This window comes from Phacochoerus africanus, chromosome 14 (genome assembly GCF_016906955.1).
Source record: "Phacochoerus africanus isolate WHEZ1 chromosome 14, ROS_Pafr_v1, whole genome shotgun sequence".
Classification (NCBI taxonomy): domain Eukaryota; kingdom Metazoa; phylum Chordata; class Mammalia; order Artiodactyla; family Suidae; genus Phacochoerus; species Phacochoerus africanus.
Window position 1 is genome coordinate 3,818,485 of NC_062557.1, and position 25,510 is coordinate 3,843,994.

The 25,510-nt window shown below is 52.1% G+C and overlaps 1 protein-coding gene across 7 annotated transcripts in view; it reads right to left on the reverse strand.

Moving 5' to 3' along the window:
• Positions 1-25,510, reverse strand: part of TNRC6C (trinucleotide repeat containing adaptor 6C) — a 90,847-nt gene that overhangs the window by 26,453 nt on the left and 38,884 nt on the right. For 6 of the 7 annotated variants that reach the window (XM_047758572.1, XM_047758571.1, XM_047758569.1 and 3 more), the window contains exons 4-8: positions 19,157-21,757; positions 7,482-7,697; positions 4,982-5,148; positions 2,626-2,706; positions 537-594 (exon numbers count right to left, since the gene is read on the reverse strand). In XM_047758572.1, coding sequence (XP_047614528.1) covers positions 537-594; positions 2,626-2,706; positions 4,982-5,148; positions 7,482-7,697; positions 19,157-21,539 — 2,905 coding nt within the window. In that variant the 5' untranslated portion in view covers positions 21,540-21,757. The remainder of the gene's footprint in view (positions 1-536; positions 595-2,625; positions 2,707-4,981; positions 5,149-7,481; positions 7,698-19,156; positions 21,758-25,510) is intronic. The other variant, XM_047758570.1, reaches the window with a different exon arrangement.

Here is a 25,510-nt window from a genome sequence, read left to right on the forward strand (position 1 = left end):
TGCTAAGTAAGGCTTCGTTAAACAGAATCACGCATTAGACAAGGCTACGAACAGACTAGTTGAAAAAAATGCTGCGGCCAGAGGCTCGGAGACCCTAACCCTGGGCGTCCCCAAAGGGCAAGGGCCAGTGTTTGCAGGGACAGGACATAAGTACCATGAGTGAAGAGAATCAGCTGTATTTTACATGTAAACATTCAATGTAACTATGTTTATTTTAATTTATTTTTTGCTTTTTTAGGGCCACACCTGCAGCATTTGGAAGTTCCCAGACTAGAGGTCGAATCAGAGCTGCAGCTGCCGACCTACCCCACAGCCACAGCAACGCAGGATCCGAGCCACATCTGCGACCTACACCACAGCTCACGGCAACGCCGGATCCTTAACCCACTGAGTGAGGCCTCACTCAGTTTGGCTCCGGGTGGGCCTTGGAGTCTGTGGCCGCATCCTCATGGATACTAGTCGGGTTCATTAACCACTGAGCCACGACGGGAACTCCTAAAAAAGGCAGTGTATTTTTTGTGTCTCATCGTACTTACTCATGGCCTGGTCAAGATTCATATTATTACTCTTCAAGGCCTCTTCAGCCGGCTCTCTCTGTGGAGGAAGAGAATTTCATGAGGGTTACGCGTTCACAGGAGGAGAAGCTTGTGAAGCGTTGTATCTCTGTCAGGGAGGTGATGCATGTTAATCTAATATTGTTAGGTTCTGAAACTAGAAATACTTTTCTTCCTTGTTGAGGTTATAGAGAAATGTCTTCTAAATAAAAAATACTTTTTATTTAGAAAAAGTACTGAATTGATTTTTAGGGGAAGGATTTGTATTTAACACTTTAAATGTAAAGACAAAACAAAAGAAACCCCCTCCAAATGTCCAGTGCCAGCAGAGTCCTGTAACTAATTCTGTGTGACCCTGAGCCACAGGCGGAACTGCTACCAGGGCGGCTGCGGGGAGCCAGAGTAAGAGTCCAGAGTAGGCTTTGCTGTCAACTACTTGTCACCAAAAAAGGTAAAAACAATACAACACAAAACCAGGAGTTTCATTTTGGTCCTTACCTCTGATCGAACCAGACTAGTCTTGGTGGGAGAACAGAACCACACAGGGCACACTGTCCCAGTGCTGCTGGGCCAGTCTGGGCCCAGCACCTCACACGGGGAGAGGCTGGGCCCCAGGCCCAGTGCCCGGCCCAGGGTTGGAGGCCTGCCCCCGACATGAATATGTGGTTCCCTCCTCCGTCCAGAGCCACTCTAGGCTCATTCTTTAGGGACACCCACAGCAATCAAAAGATAAATCCTCAGTTGGAACCTTCCCACACTGTTGATGGGAACGTAAGTTGGTACAGATATTAATAAAACAGTATGGAGGTTCCTCAAAAAACTAAAAAGAGAATTACCACATGGGCAATCCTACTCCTGGGCATACACCCAGACAAAGCTATGACCAGAAAAGATACACACACCCCGCTCTGTTCACGGCAGCAGTGTTCACAACAGCCAAGACACGAAAACAACCTAAATGTCCATGAACCCGGATGAATGGAGCAAGAGGATGTGATACACACACACACACTGGAATACTACTCAGCCATAAAAAAGAATGAACGAGTGCCATTTGGATGGATACAACTAGAGATTCTCATACTAAGTGAAGTTAGGTCATAAAGAGAAAGACCAGTATATGTTATCACTTATATGTGGAATCTAAAATATGACACAAACGAACTTTATGAAACAGAGAGACAGACTCACAGACATAAGGAGCAGACCTGTGGCTGCCAAGGGGGAGGGAGATGGGGGAGGGAATGGGTGGGGTGTCTGGGGTCAGCAGATGCAAACGGTTACACACAGGACGGATAAACAACGAGCTCCTATGTGCAGCACAGGGAACTATGTTGAACCTGCTGTGCTAAACTACAATGGAAAAGGATATAAAAAATAATGTCTCTCTATGTATAACTGAGTCACTTTGCTAAACCACAAAATTAACACAACCCTGTAAGTCAACTATACCTCAATGAAAAAAGTAAAGGTTAGCAGAATATGAAAGAAAAAAAAAAAAAGATAAGCACTCATTTGAATAAAGCTGTGGAAAGAAGACATCTGACGGGAATACACGGCCGGCATGGGGGTGCCCCTCGTGACCGGAACTCCTGCCCTTCGGCCTTTGGCACTTGAGACTGCAGTGCGTCTGCGGAGGAATAAGCCTAGGATTTCCAGCTCGCCCCACACATGATCTGAAACCCAGGAACCAAACAGGGTTGGCGAGGATCCCTTCTCTGGACACGAAGCGTTAGCACTTTATGCCAAGTTCCCTCGTGTGCTCTTTGTCAATCTACTGCATAAACGAAGGAAAGCTCCCTCTTAATTATCAATTAAAATATAAGACTGAACATTAAGAGCCACACATCATTGTTTTTCCTGGGAAAAGGTTCCTCCGCCTCTCGTGACGGAAATGACGTGCTCTCTGCAGGAGCGCCCATGTGAAAGGGAATTTCAGAGTTAGGCTGTGCCAACCAACGCATCCCTCAAAAGCCTTCCTTCCGTTACCCCTGACAAAGGCGGGCAGGACACAGCAAGGCCATGCAGGGCAGGACACATGGTGGGGGCAGTAAAATAAGACGCCAGTCACCGGGAAGCCCATGTCTGTGAGTTGTTTGATCAGCCGGGTCAAGATCCAAGCCTCGTCCTGCTTGCCAGATGGTTTCAGGCCCTAGAACAGAGGGGGGGGAGAAGCCCATGAGGCACGTTGGAACGCACTGCTTCCAGGAATGGGCGAGGCCTCAAGGTCCCGCCAATGCACCAGTCCCGGCACCTGCCTCGGCTCGTCCTGAGCAACGCTGGACTCCGTGTCTCCCTGACTGCAGTGTGGGCCCACGCTGTGCAATGCTTTGGGGTGCTTTCACGGTTGGCGTATGTGTGCAGTTTATGGACTTACAAAAGCAAGATGATTTCTTTTCTCCAGAGAGGGAAACTGTTAGTTTATCACAAACAGGTACTGCTTCCACTCTCAAATGATCATGGCAAGTGCGCCTCTGAACACAGCCCTATGATATTATGGGAAGTTTTGCTAAAAAATTGAGTGGCTCTTGCCCTTTTATAAACTGTATACTAAAAGATGACAAAATACAGAGTGTTCACTCCAGCAAAATGAAAAGACAACAAGATAAAAGGAATAAAAAAATCCTGTAAATTTTGTTAACTATTCATGGCCCGTAGGCTGGATAAAAAAAGAGTGGGGAGGAGTTCCCATTGCAGCGCAGCGGAAAGGAACCAGACTGGGATCGGTGAGGTTGTGGGTTTGATTCCTGGCCTCGTTCAGTGGGTTAAGGACCCGACGTTGCCGTGAGCTGTAGTGTAGGTCGCAGACACGGCTCGGATCCCGCGTTGCTGTGGCTGTGGCTGGCAACTGCAGCTCCGATTGGACCCCTAGCCTGGGCATTTCCGTGTGCTGAGGGTGCGGCTGTAAAGGCGGTGAGGGAGAGGGTGAAGGAAGGAAGGAAGGAGTTGAGCAACAACAGGGAGAGGGGGGCGGGATGGAGGGGCAGCAGCTCTGCCCGGGCGAGGAGCGGGTGAGGCCTCTCAAAGCGAGCCCTGCTGCAGCCACTGAGGGGCGCGTGCGGGCGACCAAGCTAACGGGCTCGCCTTCCTCAGGGGAGCAGCTTATCTGGGGGGATCGTGCTCATGACTATGCAGCCGGAGCTGGCTGTGCCAAGAGTGTACAACGTTTTAATTTAGCAATGCGGCATTTCTGGTCCCATCATCAAGTGCATTACTCGCCAGCCTGACTGTAAACAAGAGCTGACTTGATGTCTGCAACCACTTCTGCTCCTCACGAGCAGAGAGCCCTGGTTTGAGTTTCCGGGTTCTGCTCACTGCTGACTGGGTGGTTTTCAAAGGACTTTTTTTTTTATACAGATAATCCACTCAGGTGATTCTGAAGTAGAAAAAAGGGACACAGGGAGCATCTTCCTCCCGCCCCAGGCCCGCCTGCTTTCTCCCCTCATTCGTCCTTCCAGAGACGTGTCAACCCTGCAGAGGCCACCCCAGGGCGGGTGCGGGCCTCGCGTGCTCCCTGTTCTCTCCTCTTTCCCTGCCTCCCTAAAGCGGGGGTGGGGGGCGCTGCACTGAACAGGATAGTCTAGTCATCTACTTTTTTTTTGGGTCTGCACCCATGGCATAGGGAAGTTCCCTAGCCAGGGACCGAATCCAAACTGCAGCTGAGGCAACGCTAGATCCTTTAACCCGCTGCACCGGGCCAGGAACCACGCCTGCATCTCTGCCTCAACCTGAGCTGCCGTCGTCGTCGTTGTCAGGTTCTTAACGTACTGTGCCACAGCAGGAACTCCCAACAGAAGATATATATATTTTTTTTGTCTTTTTTTTTTGCTATTTCTTGGGCTGCTCCCGCGGCATATGGAGGTTCCCAGGCTAGGGGTCAAATCGGAGCCGTAGCCACCAGCCTACGCCAGAGCCACAGCAACGCAGGATCCGAGCCGCATCTGCAACTTACACCACAGCTCACGGCAATGCCGGATCCTTAACCCACTGAGCAAGGGCAGGGACCGAACCCGCAACCTCATGGTTCCTAGTCGGATTCGTTAACCACTGCGCCACGACGGGAACTCCCCAGAATATTTTTTAATGGCAAATAATTATATTTTCTAAACTAAAAACTTTTAGTGAGATGAGTGGCATTGCTGCAGCTGACCAGACATCACCTTGCTGCCTGGCTTCACAGAAGCTGCTCAAATCCCGTGTTTGTCTCTGCCTCTGCTTTGTCGTGAAAGCAAAGTCATGGAGCTTCTGGAAACCCCCCTCTACGCTTGGGAGGGAGTCCCTGGGGGCCCCGGGACCTCCCCGGGGTGCTCGGAGCACTCGGAGAACCTCAGACCTCTCTCTCTGCTAACGGGAGACACCGCCTTGCCGCAGGATGCCTTTAGGCCCCGCTGCGCTTCGGCCTCTCCTTTCTGTAGCGGGGCACACACCTTCTGGAGTCCTTTCTTGGGGGCGTTCCCCCAGGAACTGCAGGAGGAGGCGCTTTCCTGGGAAGCGGCGTTGTTCCACACGCCCCCGTCCTCGTCTTCCCACTGGCTGGCCCCGAGGTTCGCGTCGTCCCCGCCGCTGCCCCAGCCTTCTTGCATAGATTTTGAAGCTGGAAAGAGGGGACAAGCACGCATCAAGGCCACGTTCCTGGAGCAGACGGCGCTGCCCTAGAACGTCCCGGGGGAGAGGCAGGCCAAAGGGGTGCACGGTAACCTCCCTTTGTCTACTCTGCTTCCCTAAGATCTGAGAACTCCTTCTCCTACTGGAAGGGTAGCACAGCCGTGTGCCCGCACGGGCTTTCTTCTTTGGACTCCACCTCCTTGTGGTCTGTGCTGTGCCCACCTCCTGTAACCAACTGCAGGTCATCTGGAAGCGTGGGCGTTCTAACAACAAAGCCTGGGGGCTACAGAAGGCGGCAATCTCTGCAGGATATGAAAGCGCCGGTGGAATGCAGAGCCCTGAAAAGGGTCACCGTCCTCTGTGTCGTGTGATGTGTGACGTGGACCAATGCTCCCCAAGGAGACCACACAAAGGTGGCCTGGGGATCAAGAGAAACTTGGCCCATCAGTCGCCTGGCCCTGTCAGTCTGTGTTTGAGAAGCTGGAAGAAGAAGCTCCCAGAACAGCAGGGTGGACGCAGCTGAGGCCCCAGGCAGACGGAGCTACAGGTGAACCCCGAGTTTCAATTTCAGGATATTATTTTTTCTCCTTTCTTAAGATACAAAGTAATTTTTGGTGTAAAAGTTACCCCCAAATTTCCCCTCCTGGGGAATGTGAAGAAGGCCAAAGATCAGGTGACAGGACAGTTAGCTGAATCTGCAAGACGACTGAAGGTATGAGGGTGACAAGCTGGACAGGCATCTAACTGGGCCTCCAAGGACAAATTATAAAAACAAATATACAGCCCTGGCACCTGCATCCAAATAACCAGGAGATTCCCTGTACTCTGGATTTGCAAGAAGAAGTAAAACGAATGGAATAAATAATTCAGCAGAATGGTTGGCATACAGAGCATACAGGATCCAGTGTTAACAAAGTCACGAAATACTAAACCAATAAAGTTGCATTTCAAGATCTGAGACATTTAACGATGCCCCAAACAAACGAACAAACAAACAACAAAAAAGCTTCTGCAGCGACGTGCACGATTAATTTCCGTTGGCCACGCATGGGGACATTCCGGGGCCAGGGACTAAAACAGAACCACAGCGGTGACAACATCACACGCAGGCCACCAGGGAAGGCCAACGAGCAATTACTTTTCATATCGGACTTAAATCAGCAACCTATGTTCTACTATAAGTTGCATACAATGTCCTAAGAGTCATATTGTAAAACAGCCACGCATATCGAATTCTGCTTGGCAAACGCGATGGGGACGTTTATAAGAATGTGCATTTTATACGTCTACTTATACTTTCAGACAACGGAGGCAGCCCGATCATATTTCTTCCATCTTTTTTTTTTTTTTTTGGCTGCACCTACGGCCAGGGATGGAACCCCTGCCACAGCAGTGACAGTGCTAAGTCCTTAGGCCACCAGGGAATTCCCCTGCTTTTCTTTGGAAAAAAATGAAGGAAAAAAAAGGGAGAAAGCATGACTCTGGGGTATCCCAAGGGGTTTTTATTTACAAGGCGAAAGCAAGGAGAGTGGGAGAGTGTCTGACTGCTGTGAAATAATGTATGTTTCAAAACCTAGTCTCAAAAAAGAAAAGTGGCAGACTCCTTGCTCAGTACCGCCGTGCGTGCAAACGGTTCAGTGGCAGGATGGAGATGCTGCAAACAGCATTGGTCAGATGTGCCTTACTGTTCTCATCCTTGCCCTTTTTTTTTTTTTAAAGAGGACACAGAATTCTTTTTTTAATTTTTTTAAATTTTTTAAACGTTTGTCTTTTTAGGGTCGCACCAGCAGCATATGGACGTTCCCAGGCTAGAGGTGGAATCGGCGTTGTAGCCGCTGGCCATGGCCACAGCCCCAGCCACCACCAGATCCAAGCTGTATCTGCCACCTACACCACAGCTCGCAGCGGTGCCGGTGCCGGATCCTCACCCCACTGAGCGAGGCCAGGGATTGGACCTGCGTCCTCCTGGATACCAGTCAGACTCGTTTCTGCTGAGCCATGACAGGAACTGGAGAACAGAGACCTCTGTTAAAAGCACCTTTATATTCATGTATCAGACATGGCAAATATTTCCTTGGTTTAATGTCAGTCTTAAGAAGTAAATAAACCCCTGGCCTGGGAACTTCCACATGCCGCTGGTGGGGTCATAAAACCAAAACCAAAACAAAACATGAAACAAAAGCAAAACAGAAAATGTAAATAAAATGAGGACAGTGCCCTAAAACACTAATTCTTAAAACGCCATGAAAAGGATGCCTCTAACTAGACCCCTTGGGCCCACCTCTAAAGCCCCTCCCAGGGCGGGCTCGATGCTGGGCTCACCTGGTTTGCACAGGGCTGGGGCGGCGGTGGGGGCGCCGGCTCTTGCGAAGGTCACCGTGGGCTCGGGGGGCTGGTCTCCCCACCCGCTGCCGCTGCTGGGCGGCTTGCCCCAGGCGGCCGTGCCGTTGTCCACCAGGGCGGGAGGCGGGGATGTGGCTCCCCAGGAGCTCTCCGCCTTCGAAGGAACAGCAGGCATTTCTCCCCAGCCTGACGGAACTGAAGGCCCCGGGGAGAGAGAAAACAAGAAGCGTCTCACACAGAGAGAAGGCGAAAAGGTAAGGTCAAGTTCCAAAGAATTTCGAGGTCATCTTTCGGGTGGCTTTTAGTAGAGAGTAAAGAAGAGACAATATTAAATTGAATCAGGTCTGTTGGGCTCTTGAGAGCTACAATTTTCTCCCTCCTGACCCCTGCCCACCTGAAACCCAAAGCCCGTTCTAGTACAGATTCTTCAAGTCACAGTTCTGCAACACAGTAGAGTTTAAAGGAATAGCTTAAAGCCCAGGTTTAAGAAGTAGCTCTTTTACTTCGGGCATTATAGGCAACAACCTAAAGGACATTTTGTTACATGAGTCTCTTATCACCAAATTTACAAGTTGCAAACATACACTGAAAATTATTCTGGCGTATCTTTTTTCTGTCTTTTTAGGGCTGCATCCACGGCATATGGAGGTTTCCAGGCTAGGGGTCGAATTGGAGCTGTAGCTGCTGGCCTACACCACAGCCACAGCAACACGAGATCCTTAACCTACTGAGTGAAGCCAGGAATCCAACCTGCGTCCTCGTGGATGCTAGTCAGATTCGTTAACCACTGAGCCACGACGGGAATGCCTATTCTTGCTTATCTTTCGACCCATCACCAAAGACAAAGGTCCGGGTAAACAAACAAACAAACAAACAAACAAACGAGAAGATGGCAGATTAAACACATACAGATAAAGTAAACAGAGAGCCTAGACAGGTGATTCAAGACCAGGCCAACGTAAGGACCTCCCCACTTTCTTTATACTTTAGTAAGAGAATATTTTATTTTATACACGCAGAACTCATTTTCCCAAATCAACACAAATTCTGGTCTTTCTGCTTTTGCCCATAAGCTCACTTGGCACTACTGACAGTCATACCAACAGCTCATGTCCGTTGCAATTTTCATACAGATACAACTTCTCAGAGACAGAACTGTGACTGTTTTAAGTGCTAACTGGGAATGCCCATCGTGGCACAGCGGAAACAAATCCGGCTAGGAACCCACGAGGTTGTGGGTTTGTTCCCTGGCCTTGTTCAGTGGGTTAAGGATCCGGCGTTGCTGTGGCTGTGGCGTAGGCCGGCAGCTGCAGCTCCGATTCAACCCCTAGCCTGGGAACTTGCATATGCTGCAAGTGCGGCCCTAAAAATCAAAAAAAGAAAAAGCTAACTGAAGAAAAGAAAGCATAAAATACAAATAGCTAAACACAATTTTTAAATTCTTTGGTTGAAAGATGGATACCACCATCTCAATTGTGAAATTTATTGATTTTCTGACTAAAAATTGCATGGAGTCAGCTCCCTTGATGCTTTTCCTCTAATAAAATGCAATAGTATTAATGACAAAAGAACACGCAACCCATGCATCACTGAGGCTCACAGGCCCTATGCTGAGCAATACACCATGTAAATTATTACCAATTACTAGGGAGGCTGGCCCTAGTCAGCTACTGACAACTGGTAACTGTAACATCTTCGATAATTACACAGGAAACAGTAGTGCATATTGGAAGAAGGGAGTTTTACACATCAAAGGGACAAAATGAAAATAGGAAAATTAACACAGATGACAAAAAATTACGGAAATTTTGGGAAGAGGAAATAATTTAGGTGTTGCTAAAGGCCAATCAGCTGTAAAAAAAAAAAAATACTGATCTATTGCAGGTACTCACATAACAAATCTACCTGAAATTTGTTTGTCATCTTTCTAGCTCCATCTCTCTAGAAGACAGAACTACAAACTGCTTAAGTCAAAACTAAGAATAAACATTAAGACTCTCGTACAGAAGGCAAATGATCTGTAAGCAGCATGTTCCAAAATCTTAGAAATAAGTGGAAGAATAATTGCTCACTCAAAAATCAAGAAAACAATATTTCCATTTTTTGGGCCCCTCTCACAGCATATACATAAGTTCCTGGGCCGGTGGATAAACCTGCACCATGGCAGAGACCCAAGCTGCTGCAGTGACAACGCCGGATCAGTAACCTGCTGCGCCACAGGAAAATTCCGAGTATTTCCACTTTAAGTTGCTCTCTGGCCAAACTAACACACACATCAGAGTGAGTGCACCAGTAGACACCCGGGAACCCGGAAGAGACACTAAAACCGAGGCACATGGAAACATATTGATGCAAAGCAAGTATTTTTGAGAGAGAGAAAATAATTTTAGGAGTTCCTGTCATGGCTCAGCAGAAACGAATCTGACTACCATCCATGAGGATGCAGGCTCAATCCCTGGCCTAGCTCAGTGGGTTAAGGATCCAGCGTGGCAGTGAGCTGTGGTGTAGGTGGCGGATGTGGCTCAGACCTGGTGTTGCTGTGGCTGTGGTGTAGGCTGGCGGCTGCAGCTCTGATTCAACCCCTAGACTGGGAACTTCCATATGCTGTGGGTGTGGCCCTAAAAAGACCAAAAAAAAACCAAAAAAACAAAAAAAAAAGAATTTTAAATACATACTACTAAAATAAATACAATCCCCACTGCGTAATGTTTATTGCTCAAGTGATATGGTATTCCCTGTTGTTAATAATTTTATAGGTGTTCTTCTAAAGTTGGGCTTATTTAATGAGGCTGAACAAATTCCTACTTTACACTGAAAGCACTGATGTTAAATTTTTTTTTAAATGGTCCTTCAAATGCTACTGCTTGTGTTCCTGTGTGGCTCAGTGGGTTAAGATACGGCATTGTGTCTGCAGTGGCTAGGGTCACCGCTGTGGCAGGTTCGATCCCTGGCACAGGACCTTCCACAGGCTGAGGGTGCAGCCAAAACAAACAGCCCACCCTGCTGCTTTTTTGGGGGGGAGGGGCACACCTGCGGCAGGTGGACGTTCCGGGGCCAGGGCTGGGGCCTGCCACGGCAGTGGCCCGAGCTGCTGTGTGTGAGGATCCTTTCCAGAAGCCGAGCACACGGCCTCGAGGTGCACAAGACCTTCTTGTCTGTCTCGCCGGATCATCCCAGAGGGTAGGTGTTAGAGACAGAATAAAAAAGTTTCTATCTTAGGGCATTGACGCTGATTTCAAATGTGCTAGTAACTCTCTCATTGATGTGAGTGGGGCCAAAAGGCATCTTTAGCGGTCTCATTTTTTAAGATTTCTTCTTCTTTAGTGGCCCCATCCGTGGCCACGGAGCTCCTGGGCCAGGGGCCAGATCTGAGCCACAGGTGCGACCCACACTGCAGCAACTTGAGATCTTTAACCCACTGTGCCAGGTCGGGGATTGAACCTGAGTCCCAAGTGCTGCAGAGATACCACCAGTCCCGCTGTGCCCCGGTGGGAACTCACTTTTAAATTCATTTTGAACTGTAGGTACTTAAAGGGAAAACCTTCATGTGTATCCCCAGGACCCACACTCCAGGCGTCTCCTGACGCTTTAGCAGGACCTCTGATTCCCTGGTCTTCCTTTCAAGTCCCTCAAAATACTTAAGCACCCTAACCAAACTGAAACGCAAAATATCTCACATCCGCAAAAAGCGCAGACTGCTCACAGCTCCTTCTGGTTTTGCTAACTACTACGGCATGGTGCTTAAAATAGAACCGCTCAGGCTGAAGAGGTAGAGAGATCTGTGTCTGAAGTTCTGTGAAAACAGTCATGTGCCCAACAGCAGCTTGCTGACTCCCTCTGTCTGCAGGTGACTCTATCGTGGATCTCATTTTTACACCAAAGGATGACATGGGAGGGAGGGAGCTCCTAGGGCTGGCGGCTCGCAGGAAGGACAGTGTTCCCCAGCGCTGGCTCCGAGGACACTTAGAGGAACAACACGCGTGCTTAGCTATCAAGGGAGAGGACGCTGAAATCCCGCTGCTTCCAAGTTTTAGTTCACAGAATGGGAGATCTGTCTGTCCCATGACTAACTCACACCGTCTCTGCCTTGGGTTATGATATTTGTGCCAGGAAACGAAATGATAAAGCAAATATAATATCACTAGATGAAGCAAGCACCCAAAGCAAAGTCTGCTTCTGCTTCTGGCTGGAGCCCTCTCCAACCTCACGAGACGACAGTGATTAGTGCGGCTGAAATGCATGGAGGCGGCCTAGGCAAGACACTGCCGGGAGCTAAGGAGAAGGGGGATTGTGATGGATAAAACACATATTCTGGAAGACGACCCACATTAGCAGTGTTCTTCCGGTTTCCTTTCTTTTTTTGGCTGAGCCCACAGCACGCAGAAGTTCCTGGGCCAGAGATTGAACCTGTGCCATAGCAGCGACCAGAGCAGTTGCAGGGCCAGTGCCAGATCCTGAACCCCAAGGGGGTCTGTGCCACAAGAGCACGCCCTTCTGGTTTTCTGATTGACATGTGGCACTAACATTTCATTTCCACCCACTGTGGAGGACAGAACCTCAGGCAAGATTTCACAACCCCACCATGTGGCCAGTTTCACGCAGATTAGGAAGTGACTGGCCTTCGTGGTCGACTCTAAACTCCTGCACAGTGATCTGTCCACCCACCCACTCGCCACCTCCCAATCCCTTTCAAGTGATCTAAATGTCATGGTGACACCTGACAAAGGCCAGGGACGAAAGAAACCATCTCTGGAGGTTCTCCCTAATCTCACTGCTACAGTCAGAGTTTCCTGTGAGCATATGTTATTCATCAAAAGTTTTATTAATACTCAATGTTCTCCCATGCCTGCAAAGTGATTTTTTTTTTCTTCTTTTTCGGCCAGCCCCATGGCACATGGAAGTTCCTGGCTGGGGATCAAACTGAAGCCGAGGAGGCCTATGCCACAGCTGCAGCAATGCTGGGTCCTTAGCCCATATCCTTAACCTGCTGCGGCACAGCAGGACTCCCTGCAAATTGATTTTTAAGTGTCCCGAGTATTTATTTCTAAGTGCACTAGATAATTAGGCTGCATTTTCAGGATGGGCTTTCATTTCCTTAGCTTGCGGCTGTAGCTCACACACCACGCCTCCGGGCCGGAGCTGAGGAGGCGGCCCTGCTTGCTCAGCGCCAGCTGACAGGACGTCACACTCTAGGCTGAGAGAGAGACCCCATGCGTCCTTCTCAGGCAGCTTACATCTCTTGATCAAAGGGCAGGCACAGGGCACGTCTGCAGACTTTTAAGGCGTTCCAACCTCAGACTGGGTTTGAACCGGATCCAAATGATCCAATGTATGATGCCATACTGCATTTCCAAAGCTACTCTCAGTTTTCCTCAGGCTCATCAGAAAACTAATTAATGAATATCAATATAACGAGAACAGGACAAAAATGACTGTCCTGTAGCATATACTTTTATAAAGCTGGATGCACACAGAAAGCCCACATAGTAAAGAAATTGGATTTCCTAAGACAGGGATCAAGACCCTTCAGGGGCGAAGATGAACAGCTGAAAGAACTTAGACGCCCAGCTCTGAGATGCATCAGCATTTTGCCAAATGCGTGCAGGGCCAGAGTGAGCCCGCAGAACCTGTGAAAGGCCTGCTCTCGAAGAGCAGAAACCCCATCAGACGGTCACCGGGTCTGCGGCCTTGTGGGCACGGGGAATCGCAGTGGGTCTGGGCACGTGTTCAGGCCGCCTGCTAACCCACTGCCACGCCCATGCTGCCCGGCCCTCAATGGAAAGGACCGAGGGGCTGCGGGTGTTGTCGCCGCTAAGAAGGGGACTGGGGGTGGGGTAGCGGGACTGCTCCTCGTGCAGCGCCAAGGACGGCTGGCCTGGCGGCCGGGAGAGCCGTGGCCTTAGCTCCCGAGAAGGGGGATCTGCTCTCTGGGCACAGGAGCGCAGGTTCAGGACAGGCGATGGGGGCCGGAACGAGGCCTCAACACCGCTGCTCTTTGTCACCAGAGGAACACGGCTTGGCACGTGGAAACAATCCATCTAACTTTTTGTTCGTGTCTGTTAGGTGGTAAAATAAAATCCACAACTGCTTTCACACTATTGCCCCAGATACAGAGTTCAGACGCGCGTAGGGCCCGAGGCCGCAGGGAGAGAAGAAACACAGAGACAGCTGCGGTGGAGGAATGGAGCGCATTCTCCTCCTCTTATGTTTGATGTGACCATGTGCAATTTATTAAAAAAATGTTACCTATGAACACTTTTCACATAAAAGAAAATTAATTTGGCCTTTCCAACCAAAGAGCAGTGCCTTTATCCAGGATAAAGCTCACACTCTTTGTCTACTAAAAACCACTACGAGGAGATTCTAAAGGTAACATGTTAAAGAGGGGAAAAAAAAAATCACAGATGCTGTGGGCCCCCATCTCTGCGGGGTGTCCTGGACGTGATATTGCAGAAGTGGCAGCAGGCAAGATACGTATGACACACCTGAGACCCCTTCCCCCTCACCATGTGGTCCCCGGGCTTCCTCTGTAAAGTGAGTGGCAGGGACCATCCAGACCACACGAGGCCGCACATGGTCACCTGATGCTGCCAGGCCATGCTGACCAGCAGGACCCCCGCGCCAGGCACAGGGCCCCCTTCAGCTGCAGCTTTTCTAGAAGATGATGAGCAGGGGAGGAGGGGGCTCAAATCACGACCTATGAGGAACAGTTATGGAACAAGGATTTCCAGAAGACAGACTTGGGTGGGTGGGACACGGCAGAGGGCTTTTCCTGTGCCAACTCCACCACCGAACTTTATACCCCTGGACTCTCCCGCTAGACCCCTGCATCTGCGGCATCAATTGCCTGTCTTCCTTCTCCCTTCCCCTGGTTTCCTCAAATGCTTAATCAAACTTAAGTGCCTAGAAATGTCAGTCATCTGATAGTGAAAGACAGGAACCACAGGCGTTCCCATCGTGGCGCAGAGGAAACGAATCTGACTAGCATCCCTGAGGATGTGGGTTTGATTCCCGGCCTTGCTCAGTGGGTTGGGGAATCCTGCGTTGCTGTGGCTGTAGTGCTGGCTGGCAGTTATAGCTCCAATTCGACCCCTAGCCTGGGAACTTCCACATGCCCAGGGTGTGGCCCTACCGCCCCCCCCCCCCCCCCCGCCCCAAACAAAGCCAAATCAGGAATCAGAAATTCACACGTCCAGGGAGCCAGTCAGTTAATGTAAACAGACCCACGCAGGAAGACTATGAGGACAAGCCTGGGGCTGGGGGAGCAGAGGGCGGGGACGTGGCAAACGCCATGGCGTGGGCGCTGCAGACCCGAGCCATCCTGGTTCACTGCTGCCGTCCAAATCCAACGCATCAGACCGTCTAGGCTTCCAAAAGCCAGAAATCTGGAATTTCATACACAAGTCTCGTCAAAAACGTTGACTCTTATGAACAACGTGGGCCCCAAAGGCACACATGTGGGACCAGGTGTAGCCCACGGGCCACGAGGTTGGTTGGTTTGTTTTTTTGCCTTATTCGTGGCATGTGTTAGTTCCAGGGCCAGGGATCAAACCCACACCACAGCTGTGATCCAAGCCACCGAAGTGGTAACACCGGATCCTCAACCCTCTGCGCCCCAGGGAACACCGAGGAGGCGGAACTCTGGTTTGGTGGCGGTGAAGTGTGTGCACAGGCTAAAATGGTCTCGGGCTCCATAAAGACCTCCTGACGCGGTGGCTGGAGAGGCAGAAGCCAACTAACTGCCAGGGAGGCGGAGAGGAGACCGGAGGGAGCCATCCTGCTGCTGCCCGGGGAGGCTCTGCGCTGGACACAGGGCAGCTGCCCGATGCTTCTGATGAAAACCGAGCAGCCGCCCTAGGCAAGCCGACCACCCTCCCGCTGCCTCTCCAGAGCACTCCTGCCCGGCTGACCACCCGCGCTAACTCGGCAGCCTTGGCTCCCTTGCGGGACGGCACAGTCCGCCAGGCCAGGGACTCTGTCCCGTTTGTTCCCTGCCGCATCCCCGGCAACCCCGGCACTGCCTGGCACCCAGGAGGTCCCAGATGCAAGTGGATGAAATGAGTGTCTGTCTGCCGTGGGCCTGAACACCGCCTGGCCACCCTGGTTAGCCTGATCCCTCTCTCTACGGGCCAGTGCACACCTCTGCTCCCCCTGCAGCCCGGGCCTGTGTCCTCCCATGCTCTCGGAGGAGAAGACCCAGAAGGTGACCCCCAGCCCGGGGTCACATGCGCCACCGGCCGGCTGGCGGGCCCTCCCACTGGACGCGGGGTCTCCTTCCTTTGCATCCATCTCCCTCTCCACGCACCCTTTCAGCTTTTGAACAGGCTCGAACCGCCACCATCTTAAAACCTCTACTCTGCCCGTCCACACCGCCTCACAGCTGTGCCCTCAGCACCATCTCTGAGCCTTCCATGCCCAACCTCTGCCGTCACCGCCACAGGACATGTGCGTATCACCGTGACCTGTCCACTGGCTCCAGCTCTGGACCCTCTTTGCTCCCACATCCAAATGGTTCCCAGTCTCGCTGCCATCTCCGTCTGCACCCCCTGCCACCGTTCCAACCCAGGCCGCCCCCTCCACGGAGACACGGCTGCGCTCGGTGCCTCTGCCCCAGCACCGCTCCCCATCAAGCCAGTCTTCACTCGCCAGCTGGAAGGACTCCACGAGGAAGTCGCTCACTCAGTCGGCCTCGTCTCCTCAGTGCCGTCCCACTCCTCTGGACACGTGCAGCTTCTTCACCCGCCGAAACACCTGCCCCGGGCTTTTCTCTCGGCAAGGCCTTCCCGTGCCCCCGCCACCCACCCCAAGCACCGACCACTCTCAACCTCCTTTTGTCCCTAAACAGGCCACCTCGTTTCTTGCCTCTAGGCCTGTGTGCTAGTCTCTCCCTCTGCAACACCTCTCTGCACGTTACCCAGAATCTGCGCACCCCTGATCCCTCATGACCAAAACCCTGGGCGGGCGCCACCCTCCATGCTGTCCTCTCCCGGTCACCATTCTGGCACTGTCTGTGTACTTGTCCTTCTGGAGGCTCCAAAAGGGCGGAGCTCCCGTCCTCGACACTACTGTAACCCAGCGCACAGCAGGTGTTCAACAACGCCTTCTGAATGAACATGTGCCAAATAAAAGGGCAGGGGTATGGGTCTAGACGCGTCCACACAGGTGGGCATGCGCACCTAAGGAATCCTGTGCTTGAGGCCTGGAGGTGGGAGCGGGATCGGGGCGGAGGGATGGAGGCGCCCAGCCGCAGCTGGGTCAGCGATGGGGTTCTGACCCAGGGCGATGGGGGGCAGCCCGGACTCGCCTCGCTTCTGTTTCCACGTCTGATGAACCCCAAGCTCTGCACGTGACCATCGACAGGCACGCAGCACCCATTCTGCTGCCTGCCATGAGCCTTCCTGTATTAGGGGTCCCCAAATAAAAAAACTACCCGACTCCGAGGTAGGCTGGATTCTAGATGCAAATTCGGCTTCATGTATAAGATGACTGAGTGAGTGACCACAGAGAAAGGACTTTTTCCTCAGCTGTGTCTACGTTTCTGTGCCTGTGTGTGCATGTTTATAGAATTTAGGAATGGCGTAAAACAGGAAGGAATACCGAATGTACTGATGACAGAATCAGGATTCAAAAATGTCTCAATGGGCTGGGGGACCTGAGCCCGAGCTTACCAGGAGCAAAGTGTTACCTTGGGGTCAAGCCACCAGCGGCACAGAACAGTCCTGAGCGAGCAGGGCTCACAGTGGCCTGAACGAAAAGAAAGGCTTCAGATTTTAAGCCCAACTTAAGAAGAGTGTGACACAGCTCGAGAAGCTCCCTGAACCTCGGAGGGCACTCCCAGGAGCCTGGTTATGGGAGGGAGGGAGGTTAATCTCAGCGAACTCTGCACCAGTCACAGCACACTTTCAGCAAGGCCCCCGGTCCCGGGTGCAAGGACCCTCGGCAGCCACAGCTTTTCCAGACGACAACAAAAAGGATTTACAACCACGATGCGAGGAACAGGGGGAGGAGCCAGGAGTATTTCCTGGAGGAGGGGTACATGGGCATGAAAACCACACACGGCTGTTTGAAATGCTGGGGCATGAGAAATCAGTCCTTGCTCTGTATTGTCCCAAAGACACAGGAACGGTTAGAGAGAGGCTGCCTGAGGCTCAGTCTAAGGACACTAGGTGTGTGACCTGGAAAGAAGTGTGCCGGGCGGGGGCAGGGCCTCACGCTAGGCGCTCGACAAGTGTGTCCCAGGAGTTCTCGCTGTGGAACAGTGGGTGAAGAACCTGACTGCAGCAGCTCAGGTCAGTGTGGCAGCTCGGGGCTGAGCCCCAGCCCGGCAAGGTGGGTTAAGGCTCGGGCACTGCTGCAGCTGTGGCTTGGATTCGACTCCTGGCCAGGGGGCTCCGCATGCTGCAGGTGCGGCCAGACAACAGAGGGAAGGCCCTGAACCCAACGCCCTGAGTTGGCAGATGCTCCCTCTGGTCCCTTCCACCCTTGGGGCTCTGCGGTGTGGTGAGCTCGGTCCTCACCCATCACTGAGACCGAGGCCCTGCCTGGGGCACCACGACCCTCTGTCCACGGACCAACAGTCAAGCGAGAGATGGGGAGTCACTGTCGGTTCTCTGGTGGCCAGGCCAGCCGAGCTCTCCCTCCTCCCTGGTCTGTGCTGCATATGCTGACTTTCTCAGCCACAACCCACACTCCCTGTGGACAGGCTGCGGTCTGACTCGTCCTCTCTTCCACTGCAGCACCCAGTGGAGTGCCGTGCACAAAGCAGAAACGCAACCACAGATTTCAGTCTAATTTTAGGGTTTTTTCTTTTTTCAACTGAAATCGAAACATGATTTATATGGTATAATGCCATCATATTTTACAAAAATGGCTTTATTTCATTGCTTAACCATATCAGAAACACCCGTGGAGCCTTAAAAATGCCGTGGTTCCGCGGTAATGAACCAACCAGTATCTTATGAGGACTCGGGTTCCCTGGCCCCACTCAGTGGATTAAGGATCTGGCGTTGCCATGAGCTGTGGTGTAGGCTGCAGACATGCTCGGATCCCACGCTGCTGTGACTGTGGTGTAGGCTGCAGCTCCGATGTGACCCCTTAGCCTGGGAACTTCCATATGCCGCGGGTACGGCCCTAAAGAAACAAAAATAAAATAAAATAAAAATGACCAGTGAATGGGCTTCCCTCCAGGACCAATGACACTAGCGACCTCTGAGTTGGCACCCCCCGGCACCCCCAAGCTCCTGGGTAATTCTAAGGAAGGCTCCCTAGGGGTGAGAACCACCATTTCTCTCACAAAGAAATGAAGCCTCTGTAATGAGCAAACACAGACTAAGACAGGGGTCCCCATCCTCTCCTGAAGAGCACACATTTTCTTCTCCTTTCCTCTTCTCCCATTGCCAGGGCTTTACATAGATGTGTATACACATATACACACATATATATTTTTTTCTCCCTGGATGGAAAGTGCTCAGAGAACCCTACTGTACTGCTTCTCTTTGGAAAAGATGCAACTACAACACTGTTAAGGTGGAGGGAGGGCACCAAAATCAGTGTAACGGCACCTGCTCCACAAGCATCAGGCAAGTATGTCTGTAAATGCAATGAGAAGAAACCATCTTTTTTTACTCCTAAAGGAACCGACAGTGCCCCCGTACCTGGACCGAGCAGCGGCGACCGGTTCAGCTGGGCGCCGGCCTGGTGTGCCGGGGGCGCCTCGGCCGCGCTGGCGCTGTTGCTCATGGTGGTGGTGGCGGTGGCGGTGCTGGCCGCGGCACTGCTCTGGATGCCCGGGTTGTTTCTGTCCCACATGTTTACAGTTTTATTGTGGTAGGTGCTCGGGTCGCCCCAAGCTGAGGTACCGTCATCAATTTCCATTTTGCGTCGAATGGAGGGCGGGGAAGGTTCTTCCCAGCCCGTGGCCTCACCGCTGTCCTTCTGTTTGACAGGGACCGGGCCCCCGATCCACCCTGTTCCTGTCTGTTTAACGGAGGCGGCGCCCCCCCAGTTACTGGCGCTGGCGTCTTGGGGTTTGCTCGCCCAGCTCTGCTGGGGGCCAGGCTTTAACGACTCTCCCCAGCTCGTCCCTGGATTCACCTTCGCGTGTGTGCCATTGCCCCAGCCGCCGGGCCCGGACCGCGGAGCCTCACTCCACCCGGACCCTGACCGAGGGCCGTCAGCATCCCATCCGGAGCCGCCTTTTTTCCCGTCCCCCAGGTGTCCCAGCACAGAGGACGAGTCCGCCCAGTCCCCGCCACCTGCGCCCCAGGCGGGATTCGACTTGGGTCCCTCTCCCCAGTTCTGAGACCTGGGTTTCTGAGGCTCGGCCCAGGTGGGTGACTTGTCCTCCTGACTTACGGTCCCGCCCCAGGCGTGGCCACTCTTGGCAGCAGCAGCATTAGTGACAGCAGTAGAGCTTATCGCGTCCCCCCAGACCCCCGGGCCGTTGGGCGCTTTGCTGCTGCTGTCTCCCCAGCCTGTGTTTGCTGGCACAGCAGCAGGGGGTGAGCTGACCCACCCAGATACTGAAGAGGTATTTGTACTGTTGGTGATGGACCCATCGTTCTTCCCCCCTGAGTGTGAAGGCGGAGGAGCCGCACAGCCCCAGGCCTCCGTCCCATTGTCACTCTTCCTCTCAGACCTAGGGGATTCCTCAAATTCCCAGGCAGTGTTTTGCTTTACTGGAGTCTGTCCCCAACCAGTATTGGACAGAACCCTTGGGTCAAGATCGCTCCTTGGCAACTGGAGGTGCCCTTGGTCTAGCGTCCCTTTGTCTCGCCTTCGGCCTTCTGCTCCCTCCCTCCCAGTGCCCCCTTCGCCGTGACCGCCAGAACTGTCGCTGCTTCCTTCACTTGCCGTGGTTCCAGAAGAGGCGGCTTTGGCCCAAGAGGTCACGTGCTCGCTGCCGGGCGGCGCGGCAGGGTTCTGGCTGCCAGCGCTTGGACCATCCCACCCTGCGGATCCTTTCCCACCGACGTCGCTACTGGAGTGCTGGTTCGGGGGCTTGCCCCACTCCCCATTCACGCCGTTGGCAGCGGTGCTTCGGCCGGGGTGGCCCCAAGCTCCTGAATGGATGTTACTGACGCCACTGCTGCCACTGCCCCTGCCCCAGGCGAGGATTCCGGGACCAGCAGGAGGTCCCGCGTCCCACGCGTTCCCTCCGTTTCCTTCCTTCTGCACAGCGCTGCTGGATCCGTTCTGCTTAGCACTTAATGCTGCGTTCACAGTGTCTCCATTCCCCTGACTGAACCCAGAGCTGCTATTTCCTGGGGCGGGGTTGCCTGGGGACAGGCCCCACACAGAAGTGCTGACTCCTTCGCCCCCACCCGCGCTGACTTGAGAAGCTGACGATCCGTTAGCACCAGGAAGGCCTTGCAGGTGGGGCGGGAGGATGGCCCCCACGCCGACCGCCATGCCCCAGTTTGGCAGGCCGTTCGCCTGCACTGCATTGACGGGGTTTGGAGAAGCGCTCGCGGGGTTAGTGTTAGTTGGTCCATCAGTGTTAAGGTTCTGAGGTGGAACGCTGAAAGACACACTCGGAGAGGTGGACGTGGGTGGGTCTGGGCTCTCCTGCGGCAGCAAGTTTCCCCAAGCACCTAAAGTGCCCGCTGGGTTCCCGTTCTGGGTGCCCACGTTGTGACCTATGGCACTGACTGGATTGCAAATACTGGAAGGGTTGCCTGTCGCCACAGTCCCCTCGTGTCCAAGTACAGGCCAGGCAGCTGGGTTGGCATTGGGGTTAAGGTTAAGGTTAATGCTGGCGCCGGAGGTGGAAGCCCCCCAGCAGTTCTGACCCCTCCCATCTCCGATCACGCTGGCCAGCTTCCCCTCCCCGCCGCCCAGGGGGCAGTGAGCCAGGCCAGAGCCGGGGCCCGCGGCAACGCCCCACGCCCTGGCCGCAGGTCCACCGCTGTTCGCTGCCCCCGCTCCGAGGGCACTCTGGCCGGGAGGGCTGTGGATGAGGGCGCCGCTGGTGCCATTATTGCCGGTGGGCTTCTTGGTCTGTCCAGTGAAGCCGCCCTGGGCACCCCCTGTAGCCATGCTACTGTTCTCCGAGCCACAGTTGGAGGCAGAGTCAGTGTCCGTGGTGCATTCTGAGGCAGACTCCGTCTCTGCTCCGGTGAGGGAAGGCCACGCCTCCGTGTCAGTCCTGGCGACGATCACCTTATCCCAGCTGCAGGGCGCTTCGCTTCTGTAGGTGGGCGGCTGTCCCCAGGGCGAACTGTCATAATGATCGGGCAGTCCACTGTGACCGAGATCTGAAAAAGACAAGACAGGCTCAAAATCAGATTTTCCTTCCACCTGCCAATGAAGCCATTCTTTGGAGGGAGCTCTGTGTCGGGTTTTCAATTCTGGATGACAAATACTACAAAAAGGACTTCAAGGAAACGGTTATTGGTCTTCTTAATAGCTCCCAATCGAACAAGAGTCAATGCCTCTAAAATTACATTAATTCTTACCACTACACCAAACTACCGAGAGGGTTCCCAATGCACATTAGCGCAAGGGCTTTGAAAGTGGCTTAGCGGGAAGCAGTCCGGCATCCACGCGCCTGTGTGACTCCTGTGAACAGTCGGACTCTTTGGGAAACGCTGGCTGCAGCAGGAAGTTCACACGGGTTCTTGAAGGCAATTTGTACTTCAAAATCTCTAGCGAGTTACAGGATTAGATGGAGGCTACACAGCTCATTTAGCAGAAAGAACCAAATGCACTGCAGAATCATAAAACTGAACCCATATTTTGTGGGTGGGGGACCGAGGGAGAGAAAAGTTTTATTTTTATTTTTTATTTATTTTTTTCAATTTTTTTGTCTTTTTGCCTTTTCCAGGGCCGTTTCCGCGGCATAAGGAGATTCCCAGGCTAGGGGTCTAATCGGAGCCGTAGCCACAGGCCTACGCCAGAGCCACAGCAACGTGGGATCCGAGCCGTGTCTGCGACCTACACCACAGCTCACAGCAACACTGGATCCTTAACCCACTGAGCAAGGCCAGGGATCGAACCCGCAACATCATGGTTCCTAGTCGGATTCGCTAACCACTGTGCCACTACGGGAACTCCGAAGTTTTAGAAAATAATACCTCATGTTCTCAAGGACACAGGGTTAGAAGCATTTAATTATATTTATACTACTTTATCTGTTATTACCAGGGATTACGGTTTCTCATAGCTTTCTGTGCATTCGCAAAAAGTATTCCCAGCCCTACAGCTGGTATCTCCTTGGATCTCTAAGGATTCTTTCTATATTGCTTTCTATTTCCTTAACTGGGTCTTTTTTTCAGAGATCCCCAGAATCCTTTATACAGTATCTTCCTATAGTATTTATATCATTTCACTCTTAGAGCCTTTTAAAGAATCCAGTACTTGGTATCTGCACTTTCTCTCCTGTGAGTTCCTCATTTTTTTTTTTTTGAGTATTTCTGACATTGCAATCAAACACATTCCAATGCAACTTCCAACAGACTTTATTTGAAGTATGCATCACTAAAAAATAAAGTGAAAGGAGAGTTCCCTGGTGGCTCAGAAGGTTAAGAATATGGCATTGTCACTGCAATGTCTTGGGTCACTGCTGTGGCACAGGTTTGATCCCTAGCCCAGGAACTTCTACATGCTGCTGGCTCAGCCAAAAACAAAACAAAAACAAAAAAAACCAGCTCCCGCCCCCTCCCCAGCCATTCGCAAATTTCAAGAAAAACATTAATCATCCGGTAAAAAAACACACATACACGAAAGGCATCTGGAGGACCTATGGCGGTGCCTGTGAGCCTGGGCTCCTTCTGACGGGGGCGGGGGGGGGGGGTCCATCTTCTGAAAGAAGGGTCAGCACAGTGGCCAAGCTTCCAGCGCTCAGCCCTTCCCAGGCTAGAGAAGAAGAGCTCGAGGAAGCAGAACAAGAGCAGCACTGATGAGGCTGTGCTGGCAGCTGGCTTGTATTTCTACACGGGCCCCAGCACCCGGAGACGGCAGGGGAGGGGGGCGGGGGTGAAGTCACGCCTGGAACACACACCGGAAGCCTCTAGGACACTCTTGCTCACTCCAAAACACCAACCCTCCCTCTGACTCCTCCCTGGTCCAGGCTCCATCATTTCCAACTGGGTCATTCCAACAGCTTTCTAACCATCTCCCCCACACCCAGTCCTGTTTCTCTCCTGCGCTGCCTCAATAACGCACCGGCTATTCTTTCTAAACGGACATCCAGCAGGTCATGGAAGCCTACTTACACACTTCAGGCGGTTCTTAACATCAAGACACATGGAAGCACCGCATCCTCACGCTGGTCAGAAAGGCCGTGACTAAAAAGCCTACAAAGAGTACAGGCGGAAGAGGGTGCGGAGGAAAGGGAACCCTGCCACGCTGTTGGTGGGAATGGAAACTGGTGCCGCCACCATGGAGGGGAGGACGGAGGTTCCTTAAAAAAACTAAAAACAGAGCTACCATATGATCCAGCGATCCCACTCCTGGGTATGTGTCTGGGCGAGATGAAAACTTTAATTCCAAAAGATACACGCATGCCACTATTTACAATAGCTAAGACATGGGAACACTCTAAGTGTCCATCAGCAGGTGAGTGGGTTAGGATGTGGTACACAGACACAATGGGATATAACCGCACCATAAAAAAAGAATGAAATAATGCCATCTGCAGCAGCGTGGATGGACGGAAATTATCACACTACCTGAAGTAACTCAGAGAAAGACATAAGGTATCACTTACATGTGGAATCTAAAGTAGGATACAAATGAACTTATTTGAAACACGAAAATAGACTCTCAGACAGAAAACAAACTTAAGGTTACCAAAGGGGAAGGAGCTAGGGAGGGAGAAAGCGGAATCTGGTATTACAGCAGATACACACCACTGTATATACAATAGATAAAGAACAAGAAGCGACTGCATAGCACACGGAACAATACTCAATACCTTATAATAACCTATAATGGGAAAGACTGAAAAAGAATACACGTGTGTGTGGGTAAGTCTACACATATTTGTACGTATAACTGAGTAACTTCGCTATAAATCAACTATACTTCAATTAAAAAAAAAAATGGTTCTCAACCCAACGACTCCGTCTTGAAGCAGCCCTCGCGAGGCTGGGTTCTCTCTTGGGACCTTGTTCACACCACTCTTTCCCTTGCTCTGTGCTCAAGGCAGTTCCTCAAGGCACCACCTGCACAGCCCGCACCAACAGGGCCCTGGAAGCTGTCCTTCCCTTGGATTCTTTTCTCTTTCTCAACTCCCTGGGCGTGGCACTCGAGAGGTTTTCCTTCCCTGGGTAGGACCCTTGGATACATTCATTATAAAGTCTCCCTTTCCTTTTGATTCCTGAAGGCTGGGAGCTGGCAAGCAAGCTCTGCAAAGCGATCGACACTGACTCCTTAAGCTTTGTGGGCCACATGGTCTCTGTCACTGCTGCTCAACTCTTCCTTTCTTTTTTCTTTTTTCTTTTAGGGCCACGCCTGCGGCATAGGGAGGTTCCCAGGCTAGGAGTCGAACTGGAGCTGCAGCTGCCAGCCCACACCACAGTTACAACAATGCCAGATCCGAGGTGAGTCTGCACCTACACTACAGCTCACAGCAACGCCGGATCCTTGACCCACTGAGTGCCACCAGGGATCTAACCCATGTCCTCATGGATACTAGTTGGGTTCCTTAACTGCTGAGCCACGACAGGAACTCCCACAACTGCTCAATTCTGATGTGACTGTGAAAAAAAGGCAGCCATAGAGAATGAGTGTGGCTGTGTCCCAACTAAACTTGACTTAGGAAAGCAGGTGGTGAGCTGGACGTGGCTGACCGGCTGCAGCCTGCCCAGCCCTGACCTGGGTGGACAGACCCCTTTGCTCCTGGAGCATATCTAGGGGGGTCAGGGGTGTGCCTGTTTGTCTCTCCCTTTCCCCATGAAAGCAAGGACTGCTCGTTTTTGCCCTGCTTTTCCTCCCGTGCCCAGCAGACCATGGGACACATAACAGGCAGTGAATAAATAACAGTTGAACGAACAAGTGAATTAATG